General features: G+C 43.4%; 1 protein-coding gene across 1 annotated transcript in view; it reads right to left on the minus strand.

Annotated features, from left to right (window-relative positions):
* The window catches only part of KCNH7 (potassium channel, voltage gated eag related subfamily H, member 7), a 455,965-nt gene that overhangs the window by 19,675 nt on the left and 410,064 nt on the right, over positions 1 to 26,226 (minus strand). Inside the window, exons 10-13 of the mRNA XM_015426236.1 lie at positions 16,458 to 16,710; positions 12,195 to 12,400; positions 8,322 to 8,415; positions 373 to 621 (exon numbers count right to left, since the gene is read on the minus strand). Coding sequence (XP_015281722.1) covers positions 373 to 621; positions 8,322 to 8,415; positions 12,195 to 12,400; positions 16,458 to 16,710 — 802 coding nt within the window. The remainder of the gene's footprint in view (positions 1 to 372; positions 622 to 8,321; positions 8,416 to 12,194; positions 12,401 to 16,457; positions 16,711 to 26,226) is intronic.

Here is a 26,226-nt window from a genome sequence, read left to right on the forward strand (position 1 = left end):
AAACACAGATGTCATGAACCAGTCATGGCCTTTGGGAGGAATAACTGCTTAGAGGCAGTGTTCCCTCTAAGCTGAGTTAGTGTGAGCTAGCACACAGTTTTTCAGCCTCTGGCTCACACATTTTTTTTCTCAGCTCAGGAAGGATAACTCCAGAGCAAACTAATTTATGCAGTAGCCAAATCACTTGCTCACAACTTTTATGCCACTAGCTCACAAAGTAGAATTTTTGCTCACAAGACTCCACAGCTTAGAGGGAACATTGCTTGGAGGGATTACCTACCTGAATGGTTTTTATTAACGTTTCCATGCATGCCGTTAAGAGCACACCACTGTATTTTCCCCTTAAATGTGAATATGTTTTGCATAGATTACCTTTGCAGGAATGACTTCTGTTTTCAGCTTGGATCCTCTCTGTGACGTGCACCATCTCTTCAAAATCCAGCACTGCTGCCTTGCCCATTATCGATGGGTAGTCCATGATCCCGGGGAACAAGGGCTTCTGCTCATCATCAATGGATGACACACAAGAAGACGACCGGCTTCTCTTCTCTTCAAAATGTTTCTTGCCGCCCTGATAATGCCTGGTGTTATCTGCTGAGTCCCCGTCCTCTTTGTCATAGTCTGCAAGAGAAGAAATCTTTGATGTCAGTACTGTGACACTTATTCTGGGTCTTTGAGGATGCAGGAAAGTAGTTGTGATACCATTCAGCCAACTCGTTCTCTGCTAGGGATAACATTACTTTAACGTCTCATTCCAGAGACAGGCTGAAGAATTTCCTCATGCCAGTCCTGCGATTCACCACTACAGTGGTTGCACCTGGCACCCCTGAGCTTTAAAACAAAAACAGAACAAAAACAACCATCATATTGAAATAAATAGATCCGACAAGAAAGGGAAGCAGATGTGCTCCTCTCTTTAATGCTACTTTGTGCAGACTTTGAACTGAAATGTCAGGATATTTCTAGCGTGGAAGATTTTTTTCAGGGATGTTTTATGATGGGAGTCTCGGTGCTTGTTTGTAGTAATATGCTGGGAGAATTTCTCCATCTGCTTTACATTCTTTATTAGTCCACATAATTTGGCTGTTATGTAGGGGATGTACAGGGATCTAGGCAGTTCCAATTCAGTAGGATTCCCTCCCAACTAAGAATGCATAGGGGCTACAGGACCTTAGGTATGAAGTTTTATCATATTATACGGCTATGAGCTGCATCTAGCTGGTCTCAGCAGTTACCTGGCTATCTCACAATGACAGACAGCCCCAAACAGGCCCTCTGGTTACATAAACTTGCAAAAGGGTTGCACCTCTGTGCTTGCTGTAAAAGCGTCAATGTTTCAGGTGTAGCAATCTGGCCTCATGTGGAGAGAGGAAGCAACTGATGAAAGACCAGTGCCCCCCCCCGTATCAATCCTCTTTTCTTTTGGAAGACACCCCCCCCTACAATCTGAGAAAATTACCTAGCCAACAGAATCCTAGCTGGAAGTTATATTATATTCTCCTGAGTCTAGACCTATGTGCTGAACTGGAAGATTGCATTCTATATTGCTATGTATTCTTAGAAAATTCACTGCCTAGAAAAAACTGATGACCCAAAGCACATCTTATAGATGGAAGAAGTGAAGTGGAGGTTTATGTATGCATGCGTATCACTTGTTTTCTTTATATCTCTTCTATATTTATTTATTTAGTTACAACATTTATATCCCGCCTTTTTTCCCTTACAAGGGCCACCAAGGCAGCTACCAATTTAAAACATACTTGATAAAATACATTATAAAACCATCAAAATAACTCCCCATCCCAAATGTACCTCATTAAAACATCTTTTAAAAAAGAGTTAAGAACAAAACTAAAATACATATAAAACAGTTAAAATGCATACAAAACATAAGACATTGGTTAGGAAAGAGGGATTATTGAGGGAATGCCAAATGGAACAAAAAAGTCTACAACTGCTGGAACAAAATGGCAACAGGACAGATGGATCTCCCTGGGAAGAGAGTTCCAGAGCTTTGGTGCCATGATTGAGAAGGCCCTGCATCAAGTTGCATCTGCATAATCTCAGAAGGCTGGTGCACCTGAAGTAGGGTCTTCGAAGATGACTGTAACTAGTCCAGAAGGTTCATAAGGGATCAGGTGGTCCTTCAGGTATATTGGTCCCAAATCATGTAGGGTTTTGAAGGCTAAGACCAGCACCTTGAATTGTGCCCCCCAAAAACTGAAAGCCAGTGTATGTGGGCCAAATGATATGGTCCCTACAACCCACTCCAGTTAACATCCTGGCTGCAGCATTCTGTACTAACTGAAGTTTCATGTACCATGTGTATACCATCTATATCATCACTTTGCATGCAGAAAGTTCTAGGTTAAATCCCTGGCATTTCCAGTTAAAAGGGTTAGGTAGTAGATGATGTGCAAGACCTCTTGAAGAAATAATGATGACTGCAAGGTCAAGTGACAGCTTACATGTAACATGGGTTATTACTAGGGATGGGCATGAACTGGGAAAATGTGGTTCAGTTTTTGGTTCGTGGTGCCTGGTTCATGAACCATGAACTGACACAAACCTTTAGGGGACAAATGAATGGATTCAGTTAATGAGGTACATGACCTGGTAGAATGGATCCTGTGCAGCTAAAAACACCAAACTTGCAGAGGATCTCTGGCTTACTCTCCAATTTAAGGGGTTCAAGTCATGGCCCACCAAAGAAGGTGCCCTTGAGAAAGTGCTTTCTTCACAGGATCAGGTTCAGAAGGTTCAAGAATGTATAGAATGGATCCTGCACAAACTAGAGACATCAAAGTCACAGGGGACCTCCCCCCCATGCTCCTGTACATGCCCTCCCAGTTTCCTTTGAAGTTGTGCAAATATTTTGATTGAGTGGAGGCAGTCTGTCTGGAAATGTATCCACTCATGAACTAGCACAAATTTCCATGAACAGTTTGGAAGTTTAGATAAAGTTTGTGCTGGTTGACCTGCCATGAACTTCACTTCACATACCACAAACTGGCCCAAATTCATCACAAACTTTATTTCCTGAGCTGGTTCGTGCCCATCCCTAGTGGAGAACTCATAGCTTCAGCTGCCAGTTGCCCAGTACACACATGGACACATGAAGCTCCCTAAAATCTCTCAACATTAGTATTGTCTCCTCTGCCTGGGGATGACTCTCCAGAATCTCAAGCAGAAGTCTTTCTCAGCATTGCAGGCAGTGGTGGAGAGGTTAATCATGAACTAGGATCTGGGAGACCCGGGTTCGAATCCCCACTCTGCCAAGGAAGTTTAGTGAGTGACATTGATCCAGTCGTCCACTCTTGGTCTAACTTGCCTCAAAGTGTTGTTGCTGTTGTTGTTGTGAGGACAAAATGGAGGGCAGGAGAACAAAGTAGGATGCCCTAGGTCCCCTATGAGGAGAAAGGCAATGTATAAAGGAAGTAAATAAATAAATACTAAATACTATCTAAGTCTTTTAACAGGAATTGTCAGATGTATTCCCTATATTATCAGTGATCGGAGTGGGGATGAGGAATGTGGGGGTAAAAAAAAGGCAACTAAGATTTTATAGTGAGCCAATGAATGGGATGGAATTTGAAGCAGGGGCTTCTGGATTCATAATTCAATTTCTTACAAAGCAATCCTATGCAGAGTTACTCCAGACAATGTCCACATATTTAAATACACAGACTAGACTAATTCTGCATGGGATTAATGGAAACACCTCACTGGGGCCAATTTTTGACTTTGCTGACTAGAGACCTGCCATTTGCTATTCTCCATTTGTTAGGCAACTTCTCAGCAGTAGATGTTAAGGAGGGTAATCTTCTACAAAGGCAGTGGATAATATATGGATGATAAGAGGGAATTATTGAGTGGATCCTAAATAAAGACCCAATGACACTTCAGCATAAAAAAGTCCAGAAGCTGATGAATTAAAGCACAAGCCTTTAAAGATTTGAGGCTGTAATACTCCTAACAGGATTCAAAATCATCTGTATGATTTGGATGTCAAAGAAATAGAAAGTTTGGTTAGGATGTCCGTATACAATTACTTCAAAGAGTGTTTAAGAAACGAAGAATTCATTGTTGAAGTAAATTGTTCTGCTGGCAAACTAAGTGGTTAAGGTACTAGAGAGAAAGGATTTTTTTAAAAAACAACAACCCTGAGTAGATATCATCTAAATCCTCGATGAAGCCACAGCAGAAAGAGTTGCCATGGCAACGACCAGAACAGGCTAACATGAAGTAAGGGACAATAAGTATCACCCTGTGTTTAGCACTTCAAGGGGAACAAAAGCTAAGACTAATACCCATAAACCAAGAGGAGCTAGGCTTTCAGAGGGTCTTAGGCACAAATCAACAGCAGCTGAAGAAACATATCAGCATGACAAAGAAATCAGTTCTTCTTCTTCATCCATGGAGTTCAAAGTGATAGGAGGCTTCAGGGTTCAGTAAAATGTTACTGCCTCCTAGGGGACATGCATGTTAATAATGTCAAGGACTGCAGTATGAACTGATGGCCTTGCGAAGAGGAAAAAAAAAATCCACAGCAGAAAAATCAACTGGGACAGAAATGCTGTCCTTCCTCACAGCATCTCAAATGCAATACTTTCCAATGGAGGTTGTTCATACATTTATCTGCCAGCTAGCAAGTGTTGAGAGATCCCTGCATGCATGAACCAGCTGCAAGATACCACCAAGTCTAGGTTGCTTACAGTCAAAAAACCAGCTTTCTGTCTCTTGAATTTTTGTATTAACATGGAAATAGCTGTTTCCCATTTCAATGGAAATCGCAGAGTATATGATAAGGCCCCATTTTTCTGCAATTGTAAATGTGCATGGTGTCAAAGTGCAGTCATTCATTGCCAGTCTTCACTATTGTTACAGAAGAAGCAGAACACCCAACTTCTCCACACAGGAGAAGTTTCTTGCATGTGAAAATCCGAAATGGAGCTATGTTTGCTTGGAATGAACTCTTACTGATTACAATAGAACTTTCACTGAAGAGGACCAACCCTTTGCATGTTTATTTTGAAGTCAGTCTGTTAAACAATTGGGAATGCTTTCCAAGTAAAATATGCATCAAATTAAGTATCAGCCATGTGAAATACAAACATTGGAAGTAAGCTCTTAATGACTGTTCTGTCTTCTCTCTTGTCTGATCCATTCCTACTTTTTAATACTTTGATAGCCAAAATGGTGTGCTTGCCAAAGTCAAAAGGTAAAATGTATTATAGTGCTATTCTTCTAAATGTCATCCTCAGTTTTCGTAATTCCTGAACTAAATGACATGATCAGCAATGATATACTACCAATGCAATCCTAAGCAGTGTTCCACCCTTCTAAGTCCATTGGACTTCATTGGACTAGAAGGGTGTAACCCTTGAGGATGGTTCCCCACATCATTATAGATCAGCTTGTGGCAGAACGGTCCACAGCCAGCCTAAGAGCAGTACAAATAATGTTAAGTTTCATTCACTTCCACAGATTCTGTGAGACTTCAGAACAGCACTTGACATACACTAAGGCCTGAACTGATGAAAGCCATTCCATAGCCACCCTGAAGCAGCAACTAACAATTCCACAGAAGGCGCAGGCTAGGCGGCTACTTTTTTTCTCCTGCAGGTGGCAAAGTGTGTTTTCTCCCACGGAGTGTGAAGGTCAATCCAGCAAGCCACCTCTGTCAAAAGATTTCTTTATTTGGTGAAGAGCAGTCTAAATATTTCATGGGGGCATTTTCTTGACAGTTTTGTCATCATTCTTGGCTTTGCACTTCAAAATGTCTCTTTGATGGAAAGGTAATGTCATTCTGCTAAACTATGAGCTATGAGCTAAAGACTACCATGCCTAGGATGCACAGATCCTTGAAAGCGTCGAACCAGAAACTGGGGGGGGGACCCCAACTTATTGGTTTGGACTCTATCCCTTTCTTCTGTTTGCATGACCCTCTCTTCCACTGTGGGGATGATTCTGTGCTGTGCAGTGAGTTCCTCTGGCTCTAGCAGTTCCCTCTCCTGCAAGCCCTGTGTCTGTCAAGGGGCAGAAATGCTCTGGTGCTAGAGGCATATGCTCAGCAGTCTGTGCAATGGACTGGGCACATAAGATCCAAGCCAAGCTTTTTACAAGTGGGAGTACCAGTTTACAAGGCAGGTGGCTTAATTTCATTAAGTACCTCCTTCAAAAGTCACAGGAATTAAAGGCATAACACAGATTTTTCAATCCTGTTAGAGGATTCTGAAGGCTTTCGAAATGAATGCCAGACCAGAAGCTTTTAGGTAATCACTTCCCTGCACCAACAGGCTTCCCCTTGTTTTTCCAACTGCAGTTTCTCACTCTGCATTACAGACTCAGAAAATACATGTTCAAGTGATGTGTCTTGGCACACCTGAGGAGGCTTTCATGTGCACAATATAACTTGTGCCCTGGATCATTTGGCCTCTGATCCCGGAACTGCCAGTGCAGGCTTTTTGGGTGAGGACTTTGAACCTCCCAACACAATCCAAGGCTGGTATTCTCCACTGGAGAAAGCAGAAGGGTACAATTCAAGACCAGTCAATAGTATCCTACTACTACCCTCCCAACCAATGTTCCCTCTAAGCTATGGAGTCTTGTGAGCAAACATTCTACTTTGTGAGCTACTGGCATTAAAGTTGTGAGCAAGCAACTTGGCTGCTGCATAAATTAGTTTGCTCTGGAGCCATCCTTCCTGAGCTAAGACAGAAATGTGTGAGCCAGAGGCTAAAAAACTGTGAGCTAGCTCACACTAACTCAGCTTAGAGGGAACACTGCTCCCAACCCAAGGCTGCTTCCTCTCTTAACATTCTCCGCTGGAGAATACAAGGTACAATTCGCAGTACTAAGCTTCAAGGCCAATATTTTAATATCCATCACTTGAGCTATGGGGCTCTGCAGGCTTAAAAGGACTGATCACAAAGCACAGTGTCACAAGAAATCCAAGCAGGGAGGGGGGGATTTTGCAAGCCCAGCACAACCAGTTACAGTGTGCAGAATGCCCAGCAGAACCCAATGCCACTGGCATTGCAAGCTTTAAAAAGACTGCTCTCAAAGCACAGAGTTACAACAAATCCAAACAAAGGGCTTTTTTGCAAGCTTTGTCCAAGAAAATTGGAATGGAACACAAAAGAACACTGGCAAAGGGGGGGACCGCTTGAAACTGACAAGAGAATTCTGCCCCCCTGTTGGTTTGAAGCTTGGTAAACATTTTGTTTGAGCAGAGACAGTCTGTCTGGAAATATATCCATTCACAAACTGCCACACCCTCCACAGACTGCTTGAAAGTTTGTGGAAAGTTCATGCTGATTGACCTGCCACAGTCTTCAGTTCACAAACCACAAACTGGCCAAAATTCATTATGAACTTTAGTTCATGAGCTGGTTTGTGCCCATCTCTAATTCCATTAATTTCTTCTTCTGAATAATATATCCAACTGGAATGTAAGAAAATCCCTCAAGCAGTCCACTCATAGTTTGGGAACACTAGGTCACTTGCATTTTTTTTGGCCATCATTCACAGTTGATTTATGGTGATCCTGAAATGTTCAGAGGTGGTTTGCCATTGCCTGCCTCTGCACCATGACCCTGATATTCCTTGGTGGTCTTCCAAACAAATACTGACCAGGATTGACCCAGCTTGGCTTCCGACATCTGATGAGATTGGACTAACCTGGGCTATCCAGGTCAGGGCTCAGTTACAGCCTTCTTTTCACTTCCGCAGTGAGGGAGAAACCAAAGCTGTTGTCAGCACAAAGTCAGAACTGCTTGGCTACACAGGACAATTATGTCATCGCATTCACTCCATAACTATAATTCCTAGGCGTTCCGTGACCAGGAGCTGCTTGGGGATACACACACCTGCTGGGCTTGACTTTGGCAGATCAACTTCCTGCTGTCTCTGGGAAAATAGTTCCGGTTCTGCAGTTCCTTAGTCTGACTAGTTATTGATTGCTCCCTGCTCCTTGCTGCTTCACTCTGATGTTTGGCTGCTACTCCAGGTCAGGTCAGGCTCACAATTTGGCTGGAACATGACAGTGGACAGCTTAGGGCTAAGTAAGTGAGAGCTGAGGCTGACTGATAAGACCTTCACATTTGAATTCTAAGGTCAATGAACAATTTGTCACATTAATGCACATTGACACTGGTTATGGGCTATGGGATTTTGAATAACATGTTATTGATTCAAGTTGGGTTCAGTGTTTTCCGAAACCTGAAGAGTCATTGGTTACAGAGAAAGAGACAAAAACTTGGATGTGATTAGCACTGCAGGAATACTGTTCAATGCAGTTAAGAAGGAATAACACTTACCTTTATCAATTTCACTTTCAAAAGACAGCTTCCTTCTTCGTAGCTGACTGTTGTCGGAACCATTCGTGCTCTGCGACCTTATCGCGAGGTCAGTCTTGAGAGGTAAAACATGTGTACATGATAGATTAGACTCATTTTACTGAGTTAGTTTTAGACAACTATTTGTAAGTTGGAAAAGGGAAAGAAAAGTAAATCAGGCATAGCTCGCCATTCACAATGACTCACATGGGTGATAAAAAAATGGGTCTTTAAAAGGGAAAGTTACTGTGCATGTTTGAACGTTAACAAAGGCGACGTTCCCTTCTTGCACTTGTAACAGTGATGAATGATTGTTGATTTTGCTTATTAGAAATTTAATTAAAAACATAGGTAGAAACTTTCAGTGATGCCTGTGTTCCCACACAGAACTCCAAGCTGATTTAAAAGCCTGGTTTCCCAGCCAAGGCATCACCCCATCCAAGGCCTCTTATTCAGAAATGATTCCTATCCTGCTGTTTCTGTCCATCTTACTTTCCATACTGAGCATTACTTAACAGATTGTAAAAATAATAGCACTGGTGGCCTATGTGGAATTGCAGGAGAGGGGACCATGTGGACTCCCCCCATTTCCTCCTCCAGGAGCCTATACATTTGCAGGTCCTTGAGCAGACAAAAGTTTTCCTCCCACCTTTCCCTCTTGAACTGACTCTCAACATTCTGACCTTGTGGGGCATATTTAGTTCTCATCAGACCATTTTTGAAGGCTTCCCCCCTTTGGGTTAATTTACAAAGCCAGGTTTTTCTGCATAGTTGGGGAGTTGTCTAGGTTTTCATGATTGGCATGATGGTCAGCCTCTTTACTGCTAGATGTAGGGCTGGATCCAGCAATCCATCAGCAGAAGGCGCTGACGGTCGTGGAGCTTTGCCACTTTCCCCTACCACAGTAGTAATTTCTGACCCTGGGACAGTTGATTCGGTGGGTTGTGCGACCTATGTGGAGTGACAGATATATAGGTGGGTGGGCTGCAATGAGGAGGAGAAAGGGGACAAAATCACCCTTGCTGCCTCTTCCATCAGTGGTGCTTCTTCCATCAACGGAATGCCATTAATAGAGAAGGCAGCCCACCAGCCCACATGGCTATTGCTCCACCTGGGTCAAATGACCCTAGGAATCAACTTTTCCAGGCTGCTGGGCAGCGTGCTGGATCCAACCCATAGTGATGCTCTGATTTGGCATGTGTGCATATGAGTAGGGCTATCTAAGTACATAAAAGCAGCCTCCTCTGCACACTCCCAGTGTGGATGTGCACTGCCACTCACATCATACCACTCATCTGAGCTCCATCAAGCTGGATGGGTGCATCTTATGATGGTACGCCCATTCACATCTGAGGCCAGAATGACACTATGTGATTGGTTGCGCACAAATGCAGCTAGTTTAGGGCCACAACATTTGTGGAGGGCAAATTAATCTCGATTAAATGGAGAACAGTTTAAGACTGGGACACTCTTGGACCAAATGAGTAAAGATAACAGCAGTTTACATCTATCTGATGGTGATAGTCTAAAGTATATTGTTTTGCTATATCAGAATGAAATTATCTTTTGCAGGCAGTTTTTTTCTAAAAAATAAAGTGCAACAAGATTTGAAAACATGTCCCTTATAGGATTGTATTATTGTATGCAATAATGTAGTAGCTGTGTATAATTAGCTATGATGTTTAATTACACAGTAAAAGTTACATTGCGTAACAATAAGACTGGCAAATTACAGACTTCTTTGATTTACTTTACCAGCTCTTCCTTCTTTGATTTAACAGAACTGAGATATTATTTCCACAGCAGAAACTGGATCACCTCTTCTTTGAATGTTTAATTTCTTTGATGAAAGATTTCAAGGGCATTTATATGTTAAATTTTTGATAAAAATCAGGATATAAAAGTGCTGATGTCCCCCAAAACAGCAAGGAATCGCTGAAAACTTTTTGCTGAAGCAAGCAAGAAGAAAGCACTGTTGGGTTTGTACCATTTCAAATGAATGGAGGGGTGTGTGTGTCACTGGATGTGAATATGCTCCCTATTTAAAATACTCCTATGAACACATAGAATAAGCATATCAGAGAGAGGACCCATTGCTGGTTTCAGTGTATAAGAAAGCATTGTGTGTTCGTAATTAAACACTCCCCACCCCCAATCGGAATGCAGGAATGGATTTATTACAGGGGATGAGTTGCAGGGGAAAAGTGGGGTCCAAATATAATAAATAAATAGGCCTTCTGTTTATGTGCTATACTACACACCCTGACAAGGTCCCACGTGGTAAGAGATCCTCCTTTGGTCAGGGGACTAGTGCCTCCTGAACTCTGGGGATGGGGAAGGATGGGAGGAGCCCTACACCAGAGGGCCACATTAGTGCCCTGTTGTAGCTGCAGGTCAACACACTTCAATAACCATGAACCTGAGGGCCACCAGAGAGATACAGAGGGGAGAGTGCTCTAGCAATCATTGAGCCCTATGACAATCACCTCCCATTGGAGGATGGACTGTGCCTTATATATATATATTTAAAGTTTTTTTTAAAAAAAAATCATAAAAATTCATATTTTAGCAACAATAGGGAAGAAGTTGGAGCTGGTATGAAATTGCCAGACCTCCCTCCTTTGGGTTGGTAATCCGTGATAGAGATACTAAAACCTCCACAGCAGCGAGGTTTTATCCTAGGGAGAGAGAGATGGCAGCTGACACACAGGATAAGTTCCAGCCACAAAGGCAGTTCTCATGTTGTGCTACTGGCTTTGATTGAGCTCTGCTGTTACTGCGGGTATCATCCTTTGTCCTCCTCCAGTCTTTTGCTAACAGGCAGGAGAAGATGTGTGATGGGAGTCAGTGACAAGAAGGGAAACTGACTAAAATGAATTCCACTGAATGGGGAAGGAGGCAGAAAATGCAAGGAGTGCTACCTCACAGTAAATGATTCTGTTGATTTGCTGCCTTTTCCTGTCAACAAGGATTTGCTCATGGTGGGCTGCAGTTCTGGGACTTGGCATGATAAGATGGAAATTCAGAAGAAGGCTTTATCATATGGTATCTTACTATGTTGGTGTCTTAAGAACAGAAATGCTGTTCTAAGTGTTGAAGAAAGAACGGAAAGCAGGCTAACCAACGTGGCAACCCACAGCTATTAAAAATCAAAAGTTTTTTTTTTCACACTGAACTTAGTATGATCAAACTGCACCCAAAATGCAGCACAGCAAGAGGCTACAGTGATTTTTGTAGAATTTCTGGTTTTTTATCCATATAACTGTAGTTCTTCCATCCAGAATCCCCCATTCCCATTTGTATCAAAGTACGTTTTTATGATTTTTCAAGCACTAATCTCTTTGTGTGTCTAAGCCATTTGATGGTAAGATGAATACCACAAAAGACAAACAATGACCTGAGACCACTTCTCATACTAATATTAATCATTATGGAGCTTGGCTTTGTGAATTTTAGTCCTCATCTTAATTGTATTAACTGAAAGACAATCATTTTAATTCACCAGTGAAGGGAAATTCTGAACTTATACTTCACATAACAGTTATCTTTCTATTAAGCACTGTCCAAAGTACTGTTAACAGAACTTAGTTGACCAAATGAACTTTCTCCCACCACCACCTCCCACTGCAGCCCACAGAGTTCACAGAAATACTAGTTCAGGGGGGCAGAGCACACTGGGGAATGGTGTGGGTATACAATCCTGGGAGGACCTGTAGTGGGAAGGAGGAAATTAGCTGAACTCCTTCTGCTGATGGAAAACCCTTCCATCAGCAGAAGAGGACCTTGGGATCCATCCCTATGACTTCAAGCTAACAGAATGTGAATCCAACAACATAAGAAACAACTCTTACATACTTTGGGGTTTTCATGTCTCAGATTGAAGGTGAGCTCCAGATTGGTGAGAAACAGGTCAGAAAATTCTGGGTACATATCCAAAACTTCTAATAGGTCTTCTCGTTGAATCTTATGCAAATCACAGTAGGTTAAAGCTCTCACGTCTGCATTTGATTTCCCTGGTTTTGCATAGAGATGCACCATCTCTCCAAAAATATCATTTTTGCCTGTAAGGAGAAAGGAAAAATAGACACAGAAGAGATTTTAAAAAATGTAAACATTCCCTCCCCCACCCAAAAAGGACAACCACGCAGTTCTCCAAAATAATATCCAGATCAAGTGGTTACTTTCTCCTGGGTGTCACACATTCTTAACAACCCATATACATGCAACAGATCTCTACAGTGCAGTTTTCCTTAGAACTGTACCATTCAGAATAGAGGTGGAGGGGTTGTCACATACTTGTATATTCCTCTCCCAGAAATACATCCTGTATTAGAAAATTATCATACACAGGAGATGAGCGCCAGGCTAGCTTTTTCATATTTATTCCCCAATGGGTAGGATTTTTTTTTTTTTTAAATAGGAAGTTGATGTGGTACAGTTTAGGAACATTGCACCACATGATTCTGCTGCATATGTAAATTATCTACGGAAGTTCTACATCCTAAGAGACCATTAGCCTGCACTTGCACAGACACCTGACCCCTCTGTACCATATGATCAAAGATGGGAAATCTGGTGGCCCAATTTACACAACATTTAGGCCACTGGATGAAGTAAGAAATCATCAGTATTGTTTATGTAATGGGTGTTTTGGAAAGCATGTTCTTTGAACAGCATGATCTTAAAGGTTTTTTTACTCAAAAGATAGTTGTATTGAATCCAGTGAGGTATATTCTCTGATAAGGGTACATAGCCAAAATATTAGATTTCCAATGGAGTAAAGACAAATCTGCTGCCCTGACCTGGATAGCCCAGGCTAGCCCGATCTTCTCAGATCTCAGAAGCTAAGCAGGATCAGCCCTGGTTAGTATTTGTTTATGAGACTACCAAGGAACTACCAAGGGTTGCGACACAGAGGTAGGCAATGGCAAACCACCTTTGAATATCTCTTGCCTTGAAAATTCCACCAGGGGTCATCATAAGTCAACTGTGACTTGATATCCCTCCCCAGACAAATCTAGAAATGTTACATTATTTTGTTCAACTACTCTTCACTCAACTAATCAATGTCCTGCCTGGTATGATTAATTTACTACGATTAGTCTACTACTAATCTGAATATCAGTGTTAGGAAGCAACATTGGGGGAGGCCTCGGCCTCAATGCTCTGTTGAGGGCCCTTCAGAATAACTGGCTGGCCAATGTGTGAGACAGAATGCTGGACTAGATGGACCACTGGTCTGATCCTGCAGGGCTCTTCTTATCCTCAAAAAACAGGATTGAGTAGACGCGGGGGAAATCAGGAAAAGCTGTGGAGCAAAATGCGGCTGTGCAGCACATGGTGTGAAATTGACACGTACAATCGGGGCAAAGGGAGGAACGAACGCGGAGCAGCAGCTTGTGAGACATCAACCTTTGCCTTTTTCACTGCTGCTGCATACCGAGTTGACACTTTCATTGAGCTGTCCACTACGCCCCCAAGATCTTTTCCCCTATCAGTCTCAGCAAGTTCAGACCCCATTAGTCTGTACTTGAAGTTGGGATTGTTTGTCCCAATGTACATCCCCCTACGCTTACCAACACTGAACTTCATTTGCCACATTGTCGCCCACTCCCCCAGTTTGGGGAGGTACTGCTGGAGCTCTTCACAGTCAGCCCAGTCATCCTAAATAATTTTGCATCATCTGTAAACTTGGCCAGTACACTACTCACCCCTAGTTCCAGATCATTATGAATAAATTAAATAGTAATGCCCCCAATACCAATCCTTGTGGGATCCCACTGCTTATTTCCCTCTATTGTGAGAACTGTCCATTGATTTCTACTCTTTGCTTCCTCTCATTTAACCAGGTTTTAATCCACAAGAGAACCCGTCCTCTTATCCCATGACTGTTAGCCACAGAGGCTTTCTTTTAGACTTGGTGGTGCCTTTCCTAACCTGCAGAAAGCATTCTATTTGGGCTACAATTAGTGTGGTTTTAAATAGCTTCCAAGCATCCTCTAGGGATTTGACTCTCTTGTTTTTCCCCTTCAGCTTCCTTTTTACTGTTCCCCTCATTTTTGTAAAGTTCCCTCTTGTGAAATCAAATGTTACAGTTTTGGACACAAGAGGCAACTTTCCATTATCCTTAATACTGAACTGTGGTCACTGTTCCCAATTGGTATAACAACCTCTACTTCTCTCACTAGGTCTTGGAACCCACTCTGAAACAAGTCCAAGATCACTACTCCTCTGGTTGGCTCTGTGAACAACTGTTCCTGTGCAGAGAAATTTATGATGTCTAGGAATCTCACTTCTACAGCATGACTCGAGCACACGTTTACCCAGGCACTGTGAGGGTAGGTGAAGTCTCCAAGTACAATAACATTATCTGCCTTAGTCACCTCCCTTATTTTCTTCTCTATCTCAAGATCAGCCTTAGGGTTCGATCAGGTGGCCAATAGTACACCCCCACTGTTAAATAACCCTTAGGGCCCACTGCCCAGTATTTCTACCCATATTGCTTTCTGTTGGGGAGTTAATTCCCCTGACGTTTTCTTACTCATTTGATCCTATGCCCTTTTTGATGTACAATGCAACGCCTTCCCCAATCTGTCCCTCCCTGTCCTGCCTACAGAGCTTATACCCAGGAATGACTGTATCCCATACATTTCCCCCCATTTCACCGTGTTTCTGAGATACCTATTATATCTAAATTGTCATTGAACATCAAGCACATTGAACATCAAGCACAATTGTCACTGAACACTGAACATCAAGCAACAAGTTTGGCTTGTTCCAGAAAGTTCCCCAATGCCTATCAAATCTAAACCTTTCTTCCTGGCACCACTTTCTCATTCACACATTGAGACCCCTGATCTGTGCCTGCGTGTGGAACCAGCAGTACTTTTGAGAATGCTGCCTTTGAGCTCCTGGCCTTTAACTTCCTGCCTAGTAACCTAAATTTTTCCTCTAGGACCACACAACTACATTTCCTAATGTTATTGGTGCCAGCCAGTGTTCCCTCTAAGCTGAGTTAGTGTGAGCTAGCTCACAGTTTTTTAGCCTCCTCTCAGACATTTTTGTATTAGCTCAGGAAGGATGGCTCCAGAGCAAACTAATTTATGCAGTAGCCAAATCACTTGCTCATAACTTTAATGCTGGTAGCTCACAAAGTAGAATTTTTGCTCACAAGACTCCACAGCTTAGAGGGAACATACTGCCAGCATGCACCATGACTGCTGACTCCTCCCCAGCACTATCAACCAATCGAGATAGTGCATGAGGTCCACAGCCTTCCCACCAGGCAGGCAAGTTACCATGCGGTCAAAACGCCTGTCATAGACCCCACTCTCTATATTCCTAATGATCAAATCACCTACTACTAGTAGCTCACCTTCTCCCCAGCTCCCCAGGGGTATCTTCGGTACAAGAGGATATTGATCCATTACCCAAGGAAGGGGTCTCTTCTAAGGGATCACATCCCTCCTTCTCAGACTGATGCCCTCATAACTAGAAACTCTCTCCACAACAGCAGAAGAGCTGTCAGGACATGAGTGGGACTGTTCTGGTAAGTCCCTGAGGGTCTTTCCCCAAACCTCACTCTCTGCCTCAGCTTCTCCAGGTGGGCAACCCTAGACTCAAGGGAACAAACCTGCTTTCTGTGAGCCACAAGCTCCATGCGGCAAGCACACACCCATGATCTCCACCCAGTAGGTACATAATCGTACATGTGGCACTCTCTGCAAAACACTGGATAGCCCCTGCTCTCCTACTGGCTTTCTGTTTTCATGTCTAGTTAGTGGTTTAAGGTATCGATTTTAAATTTAAACTCAATAAGTATGATATCAATATGGTTTACCTAACATCCTGAGATATTTATAATGGGTTGGATCCAGCCAGCTTGTTCATTCAATCTCACCTAATACCCCTCCTTACATCCCCCGTCTTTTGTCTATGCAGATCCCATGATTGCAAGCATAGCCATTTTGGTGGTCAAAGGTGACCCCCTCCTTTCCTTTTCACCCACAGAAGAGCTGGTTGAATCCAACCCATTATTTCTTCTTGTTAAAAATGTAATGGTGACTGAATGAGCAAACATGGTTTCCCAGTTTTATGAAATGTCTAAGAAATGCTTACCAAGAATTGCTACAACCATGTCATTCTTGAGGATTTCTATGGAGCCTCGTGACAGGAAATAAAGTGCAGTCAAAATGTCACCACAGTGCACAAGAGTATCCCCAGGAGGTGCGTGTGTCGTCTTAAATTTCATAGCCAAAGCCCGGAGACAGCCTTTACTGGCCCCCTGGAAAGCTTTGCAGTTCTGAAGTAAAGTTTGGTTGAGGTGTAGACAGATATCAGCTTGTAAACATTCTGGAAATCCCTTTAGGACCTGATGGAAACAAGGTGAGAGTTTAGCACAACTGCAGTGCAGACTGGCCTATTGCTGAGGATATCCAAAGCAGTGAGAAGTCTTGTTGGCTCTGAGCACCTTTGAGACCTGGCACAAGTCACTGACTGTCCCTATTTTATGCTTGCCATAAAAAGACTTGCCATGTTAAAAGATGGGCTCACCATTGGTAAGTACATCTATGGACTTCTCCCACTTTTCCTGTGGCTGACTAGTAAGGGAGATGGGTGAGGCTGGAGAAGCATATGCACACTCACTTCATTGCATTGCTCTTCCAGTCTTTTGGTAATTGTGGAATGTGAGGAAGAAACGTGTGGGTTGTGTTGCACACATTACTTCATGAATAACAAAAGCGTTTATCAGAAGCTGGTTCTGAATGTGAATTACTGCGGCACTCAATCCATATTCTGCTTGGCATTACTTGTATAAAGGGTCTCATATCAGCAGGCTAAAGAGTCCCATTACTGGATTGCCCTTTTGGCTTTTCAGCCGCCATTGTGGTCCAGTGGACCTTGAGATAACCAACTTCTAGCTCCATTTCAGCTAGGGTTGCCAGGTCTGGATTGGAAAATACCTGGAGACTTTGGGGGTGCATCCCGGAGAGGGCGGGGTTTGGGGAGGGGGGGGGGCTCAGCATGGTACAATACCACCGAGTCCACCCTTCAAAGCAGCCTTTTTCTCCAGGGGAGCTGATCTCTGTCAGCTGGAGATCAGCTGTAAAAGCGGGAGTTCTCCAGGCCCCACCTGGAGGCTGGCAACCCTAATTTCAGCCAATGATTAAATGGCTCTGAATAAATTGCTTTGCCTCTCTTTCTTTCCTACCTCATCACCTATTTCACCTTTATGCTAAGAAAACAGTCCCTAAAGGCAGAAATTGATTTTGTAGAGCCAACATCAGTAAAAGAAATATGACATCACATTGAAATTGTATACAGAGTTAACTCCAGTCTTGTGTTTAATTTCAATGGGCCCAGGCTGGCATAATTCTCCAGAGGTCTGCAGTTTAGGTTTACTAATTCACTAATTTAGAAGTAAGTGTAACAGTGTGTTGGATCCCGCCAACTTTTCAGCTGGTTCAAGAAGGAGGTGGGCCATAATTTGACCTTCACAAAAGCTATGCCAGAACTTGTGGGACCCATATATATATATATATATTAAGTACATCTTCAATGCTGAATTATTTTGTTTTATGTCAGCACAATAAAGGCCTGTGCAGCTGTTTCTGTTTTATCACAAATACACATATATATTAACACATTTCTCCCATTCTTAACAACAATGGCAGGAGCAACAAGAAAACGGATGATGATATTTTTGACATGAGAATATCACTTCACCAAAGCCAAGCTATGATTCAAGAAATGAAGTTCCTAAACCTTCAACAGATCCTGATGTTTCTACAGTTGAAAGTAAATGATAAAATTATGCAATAACAGAGAACATTATTATATCACTTCCCCAAAGCCGAGCTATGATTCAAGAAATGGTTCCTAAACCTTCAACAGATTCCGATGTTTCTACAGTTGAAAGTAAATGATACAATTATGCAATAACAGAGAACATTATTATAACAGATGTTCATACATAAAAAGTTGACCAATTGGAGAAGCCAAGAGCAGAGGTGCCTGCCATTTCAAATTTCAGGAGGGCAGATTTCTATGCTTCTCATTCTTTGGTAAATTGAAGGTTGGATCCAGACTAAATTATCAGTTTCCACTGATTCCCCATTTGCACTACAGCCCCCCCCCCCCCCCCCCAAACATCATTTCATGGAGATGCCAGTGCTAGATTATATGCCAATGCTAGAAGTCTCTGAGCCAAGATGGGGGATTTGGATGCTTGGTGTTCAATGACAATTTAGATATAGTAGGTATCTCAGATAAATGGTGAAATGGGGAAAATCTATGGGATACAAATATTCCTGGGTATAAACTCTATAGATAGGACACGGAGGGCCAGGTTGCTGTTGGTGTGTTGTGTTGCACATCCAAGAGGGAATAGGATCAAATGAGTTAGAAAACTGCAGGGGAATTAACTCCCCAACAGAAGTGGCATAGGTGGAAATACTGGGTCTCAAAGGTTGCTTAAAAGTGGGGTTTTACTATTGACCTTATAAAAAGTAAAGTGGGTTCTTTTAAGAAGTGGAAGATCTGCCCCAATGAATTAAACAGGAGGGACCACAGGCTCTGGCAAAAGAAATGTAAGTCAATACTTAGGCATGCAAAAAGAGATTTTGAGGAGTGGGTTGCTAAAAGCATAAAGACAAACAAACATTTTAAAAAATATCTATTTGGAGCAGGAAACCAGCCAGAGAAGCAGTGGGGCTTTTGGATGACAAAGGAATAAAGGGATTGCTAAAAAAAAAAGATGGGTAGATGGCAGAGAAGCTCAATGCCATTTTTTTTCCTTCTGTGTTCACTGTGGACATGCCACAGCCCCTATTTTTAGGAAGGGAGACTGAGGAACTGAGTCAAATTGAAGTAACCACAGATGAAATTCTAGACCTATTGGGGAAACTGAACACCGATAAGTCTCCAGGTCCTGATGGCATACATCCGAGGGGTCTTAAGGAACTCAGATGTGAGATAGTTGATCTACTAACCCATATATGTAACCTATTAAGCCACTGTACCAGAAGACTGGATAGCAGCAAATGTGATGCCAATCTTTTAAAAGGGATCCAGAAGGGAACCAGGAAATTACAGGCCAGTTAGCCTAACATCAATAAGTCTCCGGGTCCTGATGGCATACATCCGAGGGGTCTTAAGGAACTCAGATGTGAGATAGTTGATCTACTAACCCATATATGTAACCTATTAAGCCACTGTACCAGAAGACTGGATAGCAGTAAATGTGATTCCAATCTTTTAAAAGGGATCCAGAAGGGAACCAGGAAATTACAGGCCAGTTAGCCTAAGGCAAATTAGTATAAACTGTAATCAAAGATAAAGTTGTTAGGCACATTAGAGGAACAAAGCCTACTGAGGGAAAATCAGCATGAGTTCTGAAAAGGGAACTCCTGCCTCACCAACCTTTTGGAGTTCTTTGAGAAAATAAACAAGCATGTAGACAATGGTGACCTGGTAGACATTATATACCGTGGCTGATTTCGCACTAGAGCTGCCTCGATGTTGCGCCGCCGTTTGCCCCGATACTATCGGTCAATTTCACACCCGAAGCCGCGGGGCTGCATTTTGACTCGCGGCTTCGCCCGATTTCCCCCGCAGTTTCGTAATCCTGTTTTTTGAGGATCGCGAAACTGCGGAGGAAATTGGGCGAAGCCGCAGGTCAAATGCAGCCCCGTGGCTTCGGGTGTGAAATTGACCAATAGTATCGGGGTAAACGGCGGCGCAACATCGAGGCAGCTCTAGTGCGAAATCAGCCCTAGACTTTCAAAAGGCTTTTGACTCCTGAGTAAACTTAGCAATCATGGACTAACAGGACGGATTCTCTTACGGATTAAAAACTGGTGAAATGACAGGAAGCAAAGAGTAGGAATCAATGGACTATTCTCACAATGGAGGGACTAAAGCAGCATGGTCCCACAAGGATCAGTATTGGGGCCAGAATTATTTAATTTATTCATCAGTGATCTGGAACTAGGGGTGAGTAGTGTACTGGCCAAGTTTGCAGATGGCACAAAATTATTTAGGATGGTGAAAACCAAGGTTGGCTGTGAGGAGTTCTAAGAGGACCTCCACAAACTGGGTGAGTGGGCGACAATGCGGCAAATGAAGTTCAGTGTTGGTAAATGTAAGGTGGTTCACACTGGGGCAAAAAAAATCCTGCCTTCAAGTATAGGCTAATGAGGTCTGAACTTGAAGAGACTGATAGGGAAAAAGATCTTGGGGTAATAGTGGACAGCTCAGTGAATCCCAGAGCCAGGAGGCAACATCAGGGGAAGGCCTTGGCCTCTATACCCTGTTGTTGGCCCTCCTGAGGAACTGGTTGGCCACCGTGTCAGACAGGATGCTGGATTAGATGGACCACTAGTTTGACCCAGCAGGGTTCTTTTTATGTTCTTATGTTCTTCTCAGTAGGTTGCGGGGGGGGGGTTGGGGGGGGGGGGGGAGTAGGAAAGTTCTGTTCTGCAGATGGAGAATTTAGTCCAGATCTAACCTTACAATTTCAACAAAAGCCATGTATTTTAAAGCATTTGTTGTGCTTACTTACCATAAATGTACAATGCTATAAGTAACTCATCTTTTAAAAAGGACAATAATTATACTTTTAGCATGCATGGCCAAAATATTTTACCTTTTATTTGTTTGTAACAACAGTCCCTCAACCCTAACCAGTATACATAAGTTTCAGCAGCCCCCTGGGGCCATTTTGCACTGCGAAAATAGCATGGGAAGGCACACCCTGTTCCCCTTGTACAGGGCCCTGCATATCACTGTTGAATCCCCTCCTTTTCCCAAAAAAAACCCTGGGAGTTTTGTACATGGAGCTCCCAGCACATCATTTGATTAGACCCTCAGTGTGTAGCATTAATAAGCTGGCCACAGTAGTGTAAGACACTGACATGTGATCTGAAACACAATGGGTGGTGCTACATAGCTCCCTATCCACTCTCAGTGGCATTGTTGCTCAAGGTATTCACACTGATATGTGGAGAAGCCAGCAAAAGGCAAGAGACAACAAAATAAAAGGCACGTAACAGGTCAGCTGCAACTAACAAAACAGAAGTCACAGTAATCATGGTTCTGTTCATTTGACCAATAGTTCTGAATAATGAATAGGGCATTCTAATAAATGCTTGGTATCATAACTGTTTCACCAGCATTTTACAAAAGTCACTGGAGACCGATACACCACTGTGAATGTTTAGGAACAATGTGTTATATGAAATTACAAGGCACTCAATGCAAGCACACATACACGACACTGCTAGATAGTGAATCAGACCCTGGGTCCATCGAAATCAGTACTGTCTTCTCAGGCTGGCAGCAGCTCTCCGGAGTTTCAGGCAGAGGTCTTTCACATCCCCCACTGCCAGATCCTTTAATTGGAGATGCCAGGGATTGAACCTGGGACCTTCTGCATGCTAAGCAGCTGCTCTACCACTGAGCCACAGCTGACCACATAAATGCACTTACACGAGTGGAATGAGACTTCTTTTGGCAGGGGGTGGTGGCAATTTTTGCTTCCCACTGCAGCCCCCCCCCGGCTCCCTACAGTGTTCATGATGAGATTTGACCCCTAGGAGCTGATTTTCAGGAGGTCTCAGCAAGCTGCACTGGGAGGGGTGAGGTGAGAAAGTTTTGTTTCTCACGTTTTGGTCTGCTTGTGGTGATTTAGATCCCACCCATAGTTACTTATCCTTTACTCTTTGGTACCATGCTCCTTTACTTCAAACTTATCTCCCAGTGTGTGCTTAGTAGCAGTGTCCAAAATGGTACCGTCACAGCTGATATACTCAGAACCAAATGGATAAATATGTGCAATTATACATAGTAACTAACAAAAGGACCTATTCTGTCACTGGTATCAGTGGATTTCATCCACTTTCCTTTTTACTTAGAAAAAAAGTATAAAGTATTTTATGTTCTAAACATTAATGTCTTGAAGAACTATGATGCCCACAAAAGCTGCTTTGCATGCAGTGGAAATAGGCAGACACTAAGGGTGCGTTCAGGCGGGGCATTTATGCCGGTATAGATACTGGTTGGAATCGGTGTACTTACGGGCGATCACACGGCGAACATCTGCCTTCCGTCCCTAACTGTTGCAAACAGCCTTTAACCGTTGTATTCTGCTACTAGGTCCCCAAGTGGTGGTATCCTGAGTGCACCGGTTCCAACTGCATTATCCTCGTCTGATTGCTCTCCGCTGGTGTAGAGCCACTTCCGTTCAGAAGCCCAAGGCTTCCGCTTTTCGGCTGCCATTTTTTTAAAAGCCTCCTCGATGTGCGCTTGGGCGAAGCTTTGCCCTGGCGTTTTTTAATGCTTAGTTTTAGGCTGCGGATGAGTCCGGGACCTCACAGAGGCCCTTTTCACTGTAAAAGTTTAAAGGGAAGCCTTTGCTTCAGGGCACACTTTTTGGGACGGGGTGTTCTGTGCCTGTGCGAAGATCTCAACTCTGTGGATGGCTGCCTATGCGCATGTGCAAAATGTAAAATAAAAAAAAAATGCCGATGTGCGCTCCTGCACGTTGGTAGTGTGAACGGGCATATCACGATGTGCTGCGCAGTCAGGAGGTGAGTGTGATCACATTTCTTCCTAATCAAATTGCACCGGTTGGAACTGCAGCAGTTTATACCGGTATAAATGCCCCATCTGAATGCACCCTAAGTGGCAACAGCCAAAGAGAGGCTGTACAGCCTTTGGGAGTGGGGTGGAGAGTTAAGAGGAGGGAAAGTCTCCTCAGATAGGGCTTGTGGAATTGATAGCAAAAGAGGGGAAACTACCAAGAGAATAGTTAGGCAGTTAGCTCAGTGAAAGAAAAAGAACTTATCTATAATATAGGTACACAGGGTTTAGGGGCCAATAAAGAGCCAGGAATAGAGCCTGTATCCTGTGTTACCTTAGGGAAATAGGAGGTTAGGGACTTGTAAAGGCACTGAGGGAAATGTTGGAATATACAAGGTCTATAGTGCACCTACTTGAAGAAGATAGGAAGCACCGTTGAAGGACTGCTAGTTAGCATAGACAGATTAGGGACTAACCACAATTTCAGATTATGTAATTCCTGTCTCCTGACTGGCTCTTTGGAGACTTCCTGCTCCAACTGAACCCTCCCCCTTCATTCCAGTCTCTCACAGCAGTTAGCCTCTTTCTCTGTTCTAGCAGAGTTTATTTCTTCTTTAATAAGCCAAGTTATTTTCTTTAAACAGTTGGTGCTCCATTCCTCTGCATGTTTAAACTCTGCCAACAGGAAATATCCCAAGAGGCATATGAGCCCTGTTTCAACAGTCTGAGATTCTTGGGTTTAAGAAGGAATTCCCAATAAACATTCTTTCTCTCTCTCTGACAGGAATAGCAGTTCAGGAAAGCTGTGGGTGTGTGAATCTGTAGCTGTTTTAAAGTGGGCGTCTGCTGTCCTGTCCTGTGCTGTACTTACCAATAACTTGTTACATTCCTTGTCTTATCCACCAAACCACTAAGCATGGAGCCCTTCTAAGAGGAGAAAATAACAGTCACTGCTACTGGAAAGCATGACAGGGTGGATGGGGAGACAAGAAAGCACCTGGCCATCACACCTACCTAATCCCACTCCTTGACCTGTCTACATGTCTTTTGTGTATGCAGATCTCATGACCCCTTATAGTCTTTCTAGTGGGCAAAGTTAGGGATGCCAGCCTCCAGGTGGGACCTGGGGATCCTGCAGAATTATAGCTGATCTCTAGACTACAGAGATCAGTTCCTCTGGAGAAAATGGATGAAAATCTCCAGAAGTTGGATCTGGCAACCCTGCCCCCATTCTCTGCTGGTGGTCAAAGTGGATCTGGTAACCTTAGGCAAAAGGGATACCCTTCCTCCTAGTTTCACCAGCAGAAAAGTTGGTCAGATACACTTCTATTATATTCTGCATGTTGCAGACCTTGGCCACAATCCTGGACTCAGGCATACTTAAGGTCTATTGAAATCAAAGGGATGACTAATTTTGTGCTGAATTCTGCAGCCCTTGAACTCTGTCAATGTACGAACGTTTGGTCATTCAGGGTTGGAACCAGAGGTCATTTCGGGGGGGAACGCGGGGGAACGCAGTTCCCCCGGGTGAGGTGCAGGGGGACGGGGCACATGACGAAGCCACGCCCCCTGCTTCTGGCCACCCCGCTTCCAGCCCTCATTCAGCCAGGAGGAGGCAGGAGAAGAGGGAGGGTAAGTTGCTTCCTCCCCGTCTGTCCCCACCCCTGCCTGCCTGGGGCCAGGGAGGGCCTTGGCGGGGTTTCCTCGCACTCCCGTCGGCCTTGCAGGTCCACCGCCGGGCCCCTGATGTCAGGGGGTGTGGCATATGCTAATGAGTTATGCTAATGAGTTCCCCTAGCTCTTTTTCTACGAAACGACCCCTGGTTGGAACTACACATGATGTAAAAGGTGCATGACCAGTTTAAACTTTATGGCAGGCACAGGGGTTCTGAATCTGATCCAAGCAGTGGAACAGGGTTACAATGGGAGGACTTAATGCCCTCCCTGTATGATTTTCCTGACCTAAATCACCCTAAACTGTATTTGATGCATAGAGGGAAAATATAGATATAAGTGTTTGAATGTAATCATTAAAATGTTAAGAGATTTAATTAATTATATAGTTTCGACCTTATATATTTGCATTTTTCTGATGACCAGGTAAAAGTTATTAAGGGACTACTGCAAACCTGACAGTGTCTACATTTGTGAACAATAGGTGGTAGTCTTAAATTTGCATACTAGTTACAAGTATGTAGAGCAGTCAAAATGTTTTTTGTGGATAAACTTTTCCAGGAGGGAGGGGGTGTCATCTTACAAGCAAAGTTGTCTTCCTTCCAGGTAAATAATCGAAATGCTGATAATGGTTATAAAACCAGGTCAGTGTTCATTTAAAAACACACATGCAAAAAAGAGGCTGTATTACCTGTAACCGTTGTTCATCGAGTGGTCTTCTGTGCAGGCACACATGGGGACTTCGCAGTCACAGGCCAGCTGTAAAAGAGCTAACAAGCTTTCTAAAGATCTTTCTAGAGCCTATGAGTGCCCCACCCCCATTGTCAGTGTATCCCTTTTCCTGCCCAAAGGGTCATGTGATGGGGCGGGGCATGTATTCTTCCCTCAGTTCTCCCTTTGCCACTGTGAAGACTAAAACAACATGAAAGATAAGCAGCCAACAGTTTAGAAAGGAGGAAGGGATGTGTGCCTGCCACTCAATGAACAACAGTTACACCTAAGAGCAACCCCATTTTCATCATCATCACAGCTTCTGTGCAGTTCCACATGGGAGACTAGCAAGCTCACTCACTGAGGTGGTGGGTGTGGGCTGTTTAGCAGAAGATATACTGCAGAACTGCTTTCCCAACAGCGGTCTCATTTTGAGCATCCACATCCACGGAGTAGTGCCAAACAAAGGTGGATGGCGTGGACCAAGTAGCTGCTTTGCAGATGTCACCAAGCGGCAACCAAGACAGGAAGGCTGCTGATGAAGCTTGTGCTCTGGTGGAGTGTGCTCTGATGTCAATGGGACACACTAACCCAGCTGCACTGTAAGCTGTCTTGATAGCATCCAACACCCACGTGGACACTGAGGTGATGCTGCCTTCCCTTTATTAGCCCCTTTGAAACAAACAAAAAGGTGTTTGTCCTTCCTAAATTGTTCTGTACATTTTAAATAAAAGAGGAATGCTCATCTGACATCTAGTGTGTGCAGAGTTTGTTCGGCAGAACTGGTTGGGGAAGGGAAGAGAAGTGGTAGAATTGTAAATTATACAAAATCTAGAAACCACTTTGGGTAAGAAGTCCAGGCTAGGCCTCAAGACAACCTCATCTGCATGAAATTTGGTGGAGGGCGGGTCGCACCTCAAAA

This window comes from Gekko japonicus, unplaced genomic scaffold (assembly GCF_001447785.1).
Source record: "Gekko japonicus isolate JY-2015 unplaced genomic scaffold, Gekko_japonicus_V1.1 scaffold399, whole genome shotgun sequence".
Classification (NCBI taxonomy): domain Eukaryota; kingdom Metazoa; phylum Chordata; class Lepidosauria; order Squamata; family Gekkonidae; genus Gekko; species Gekko japonicus.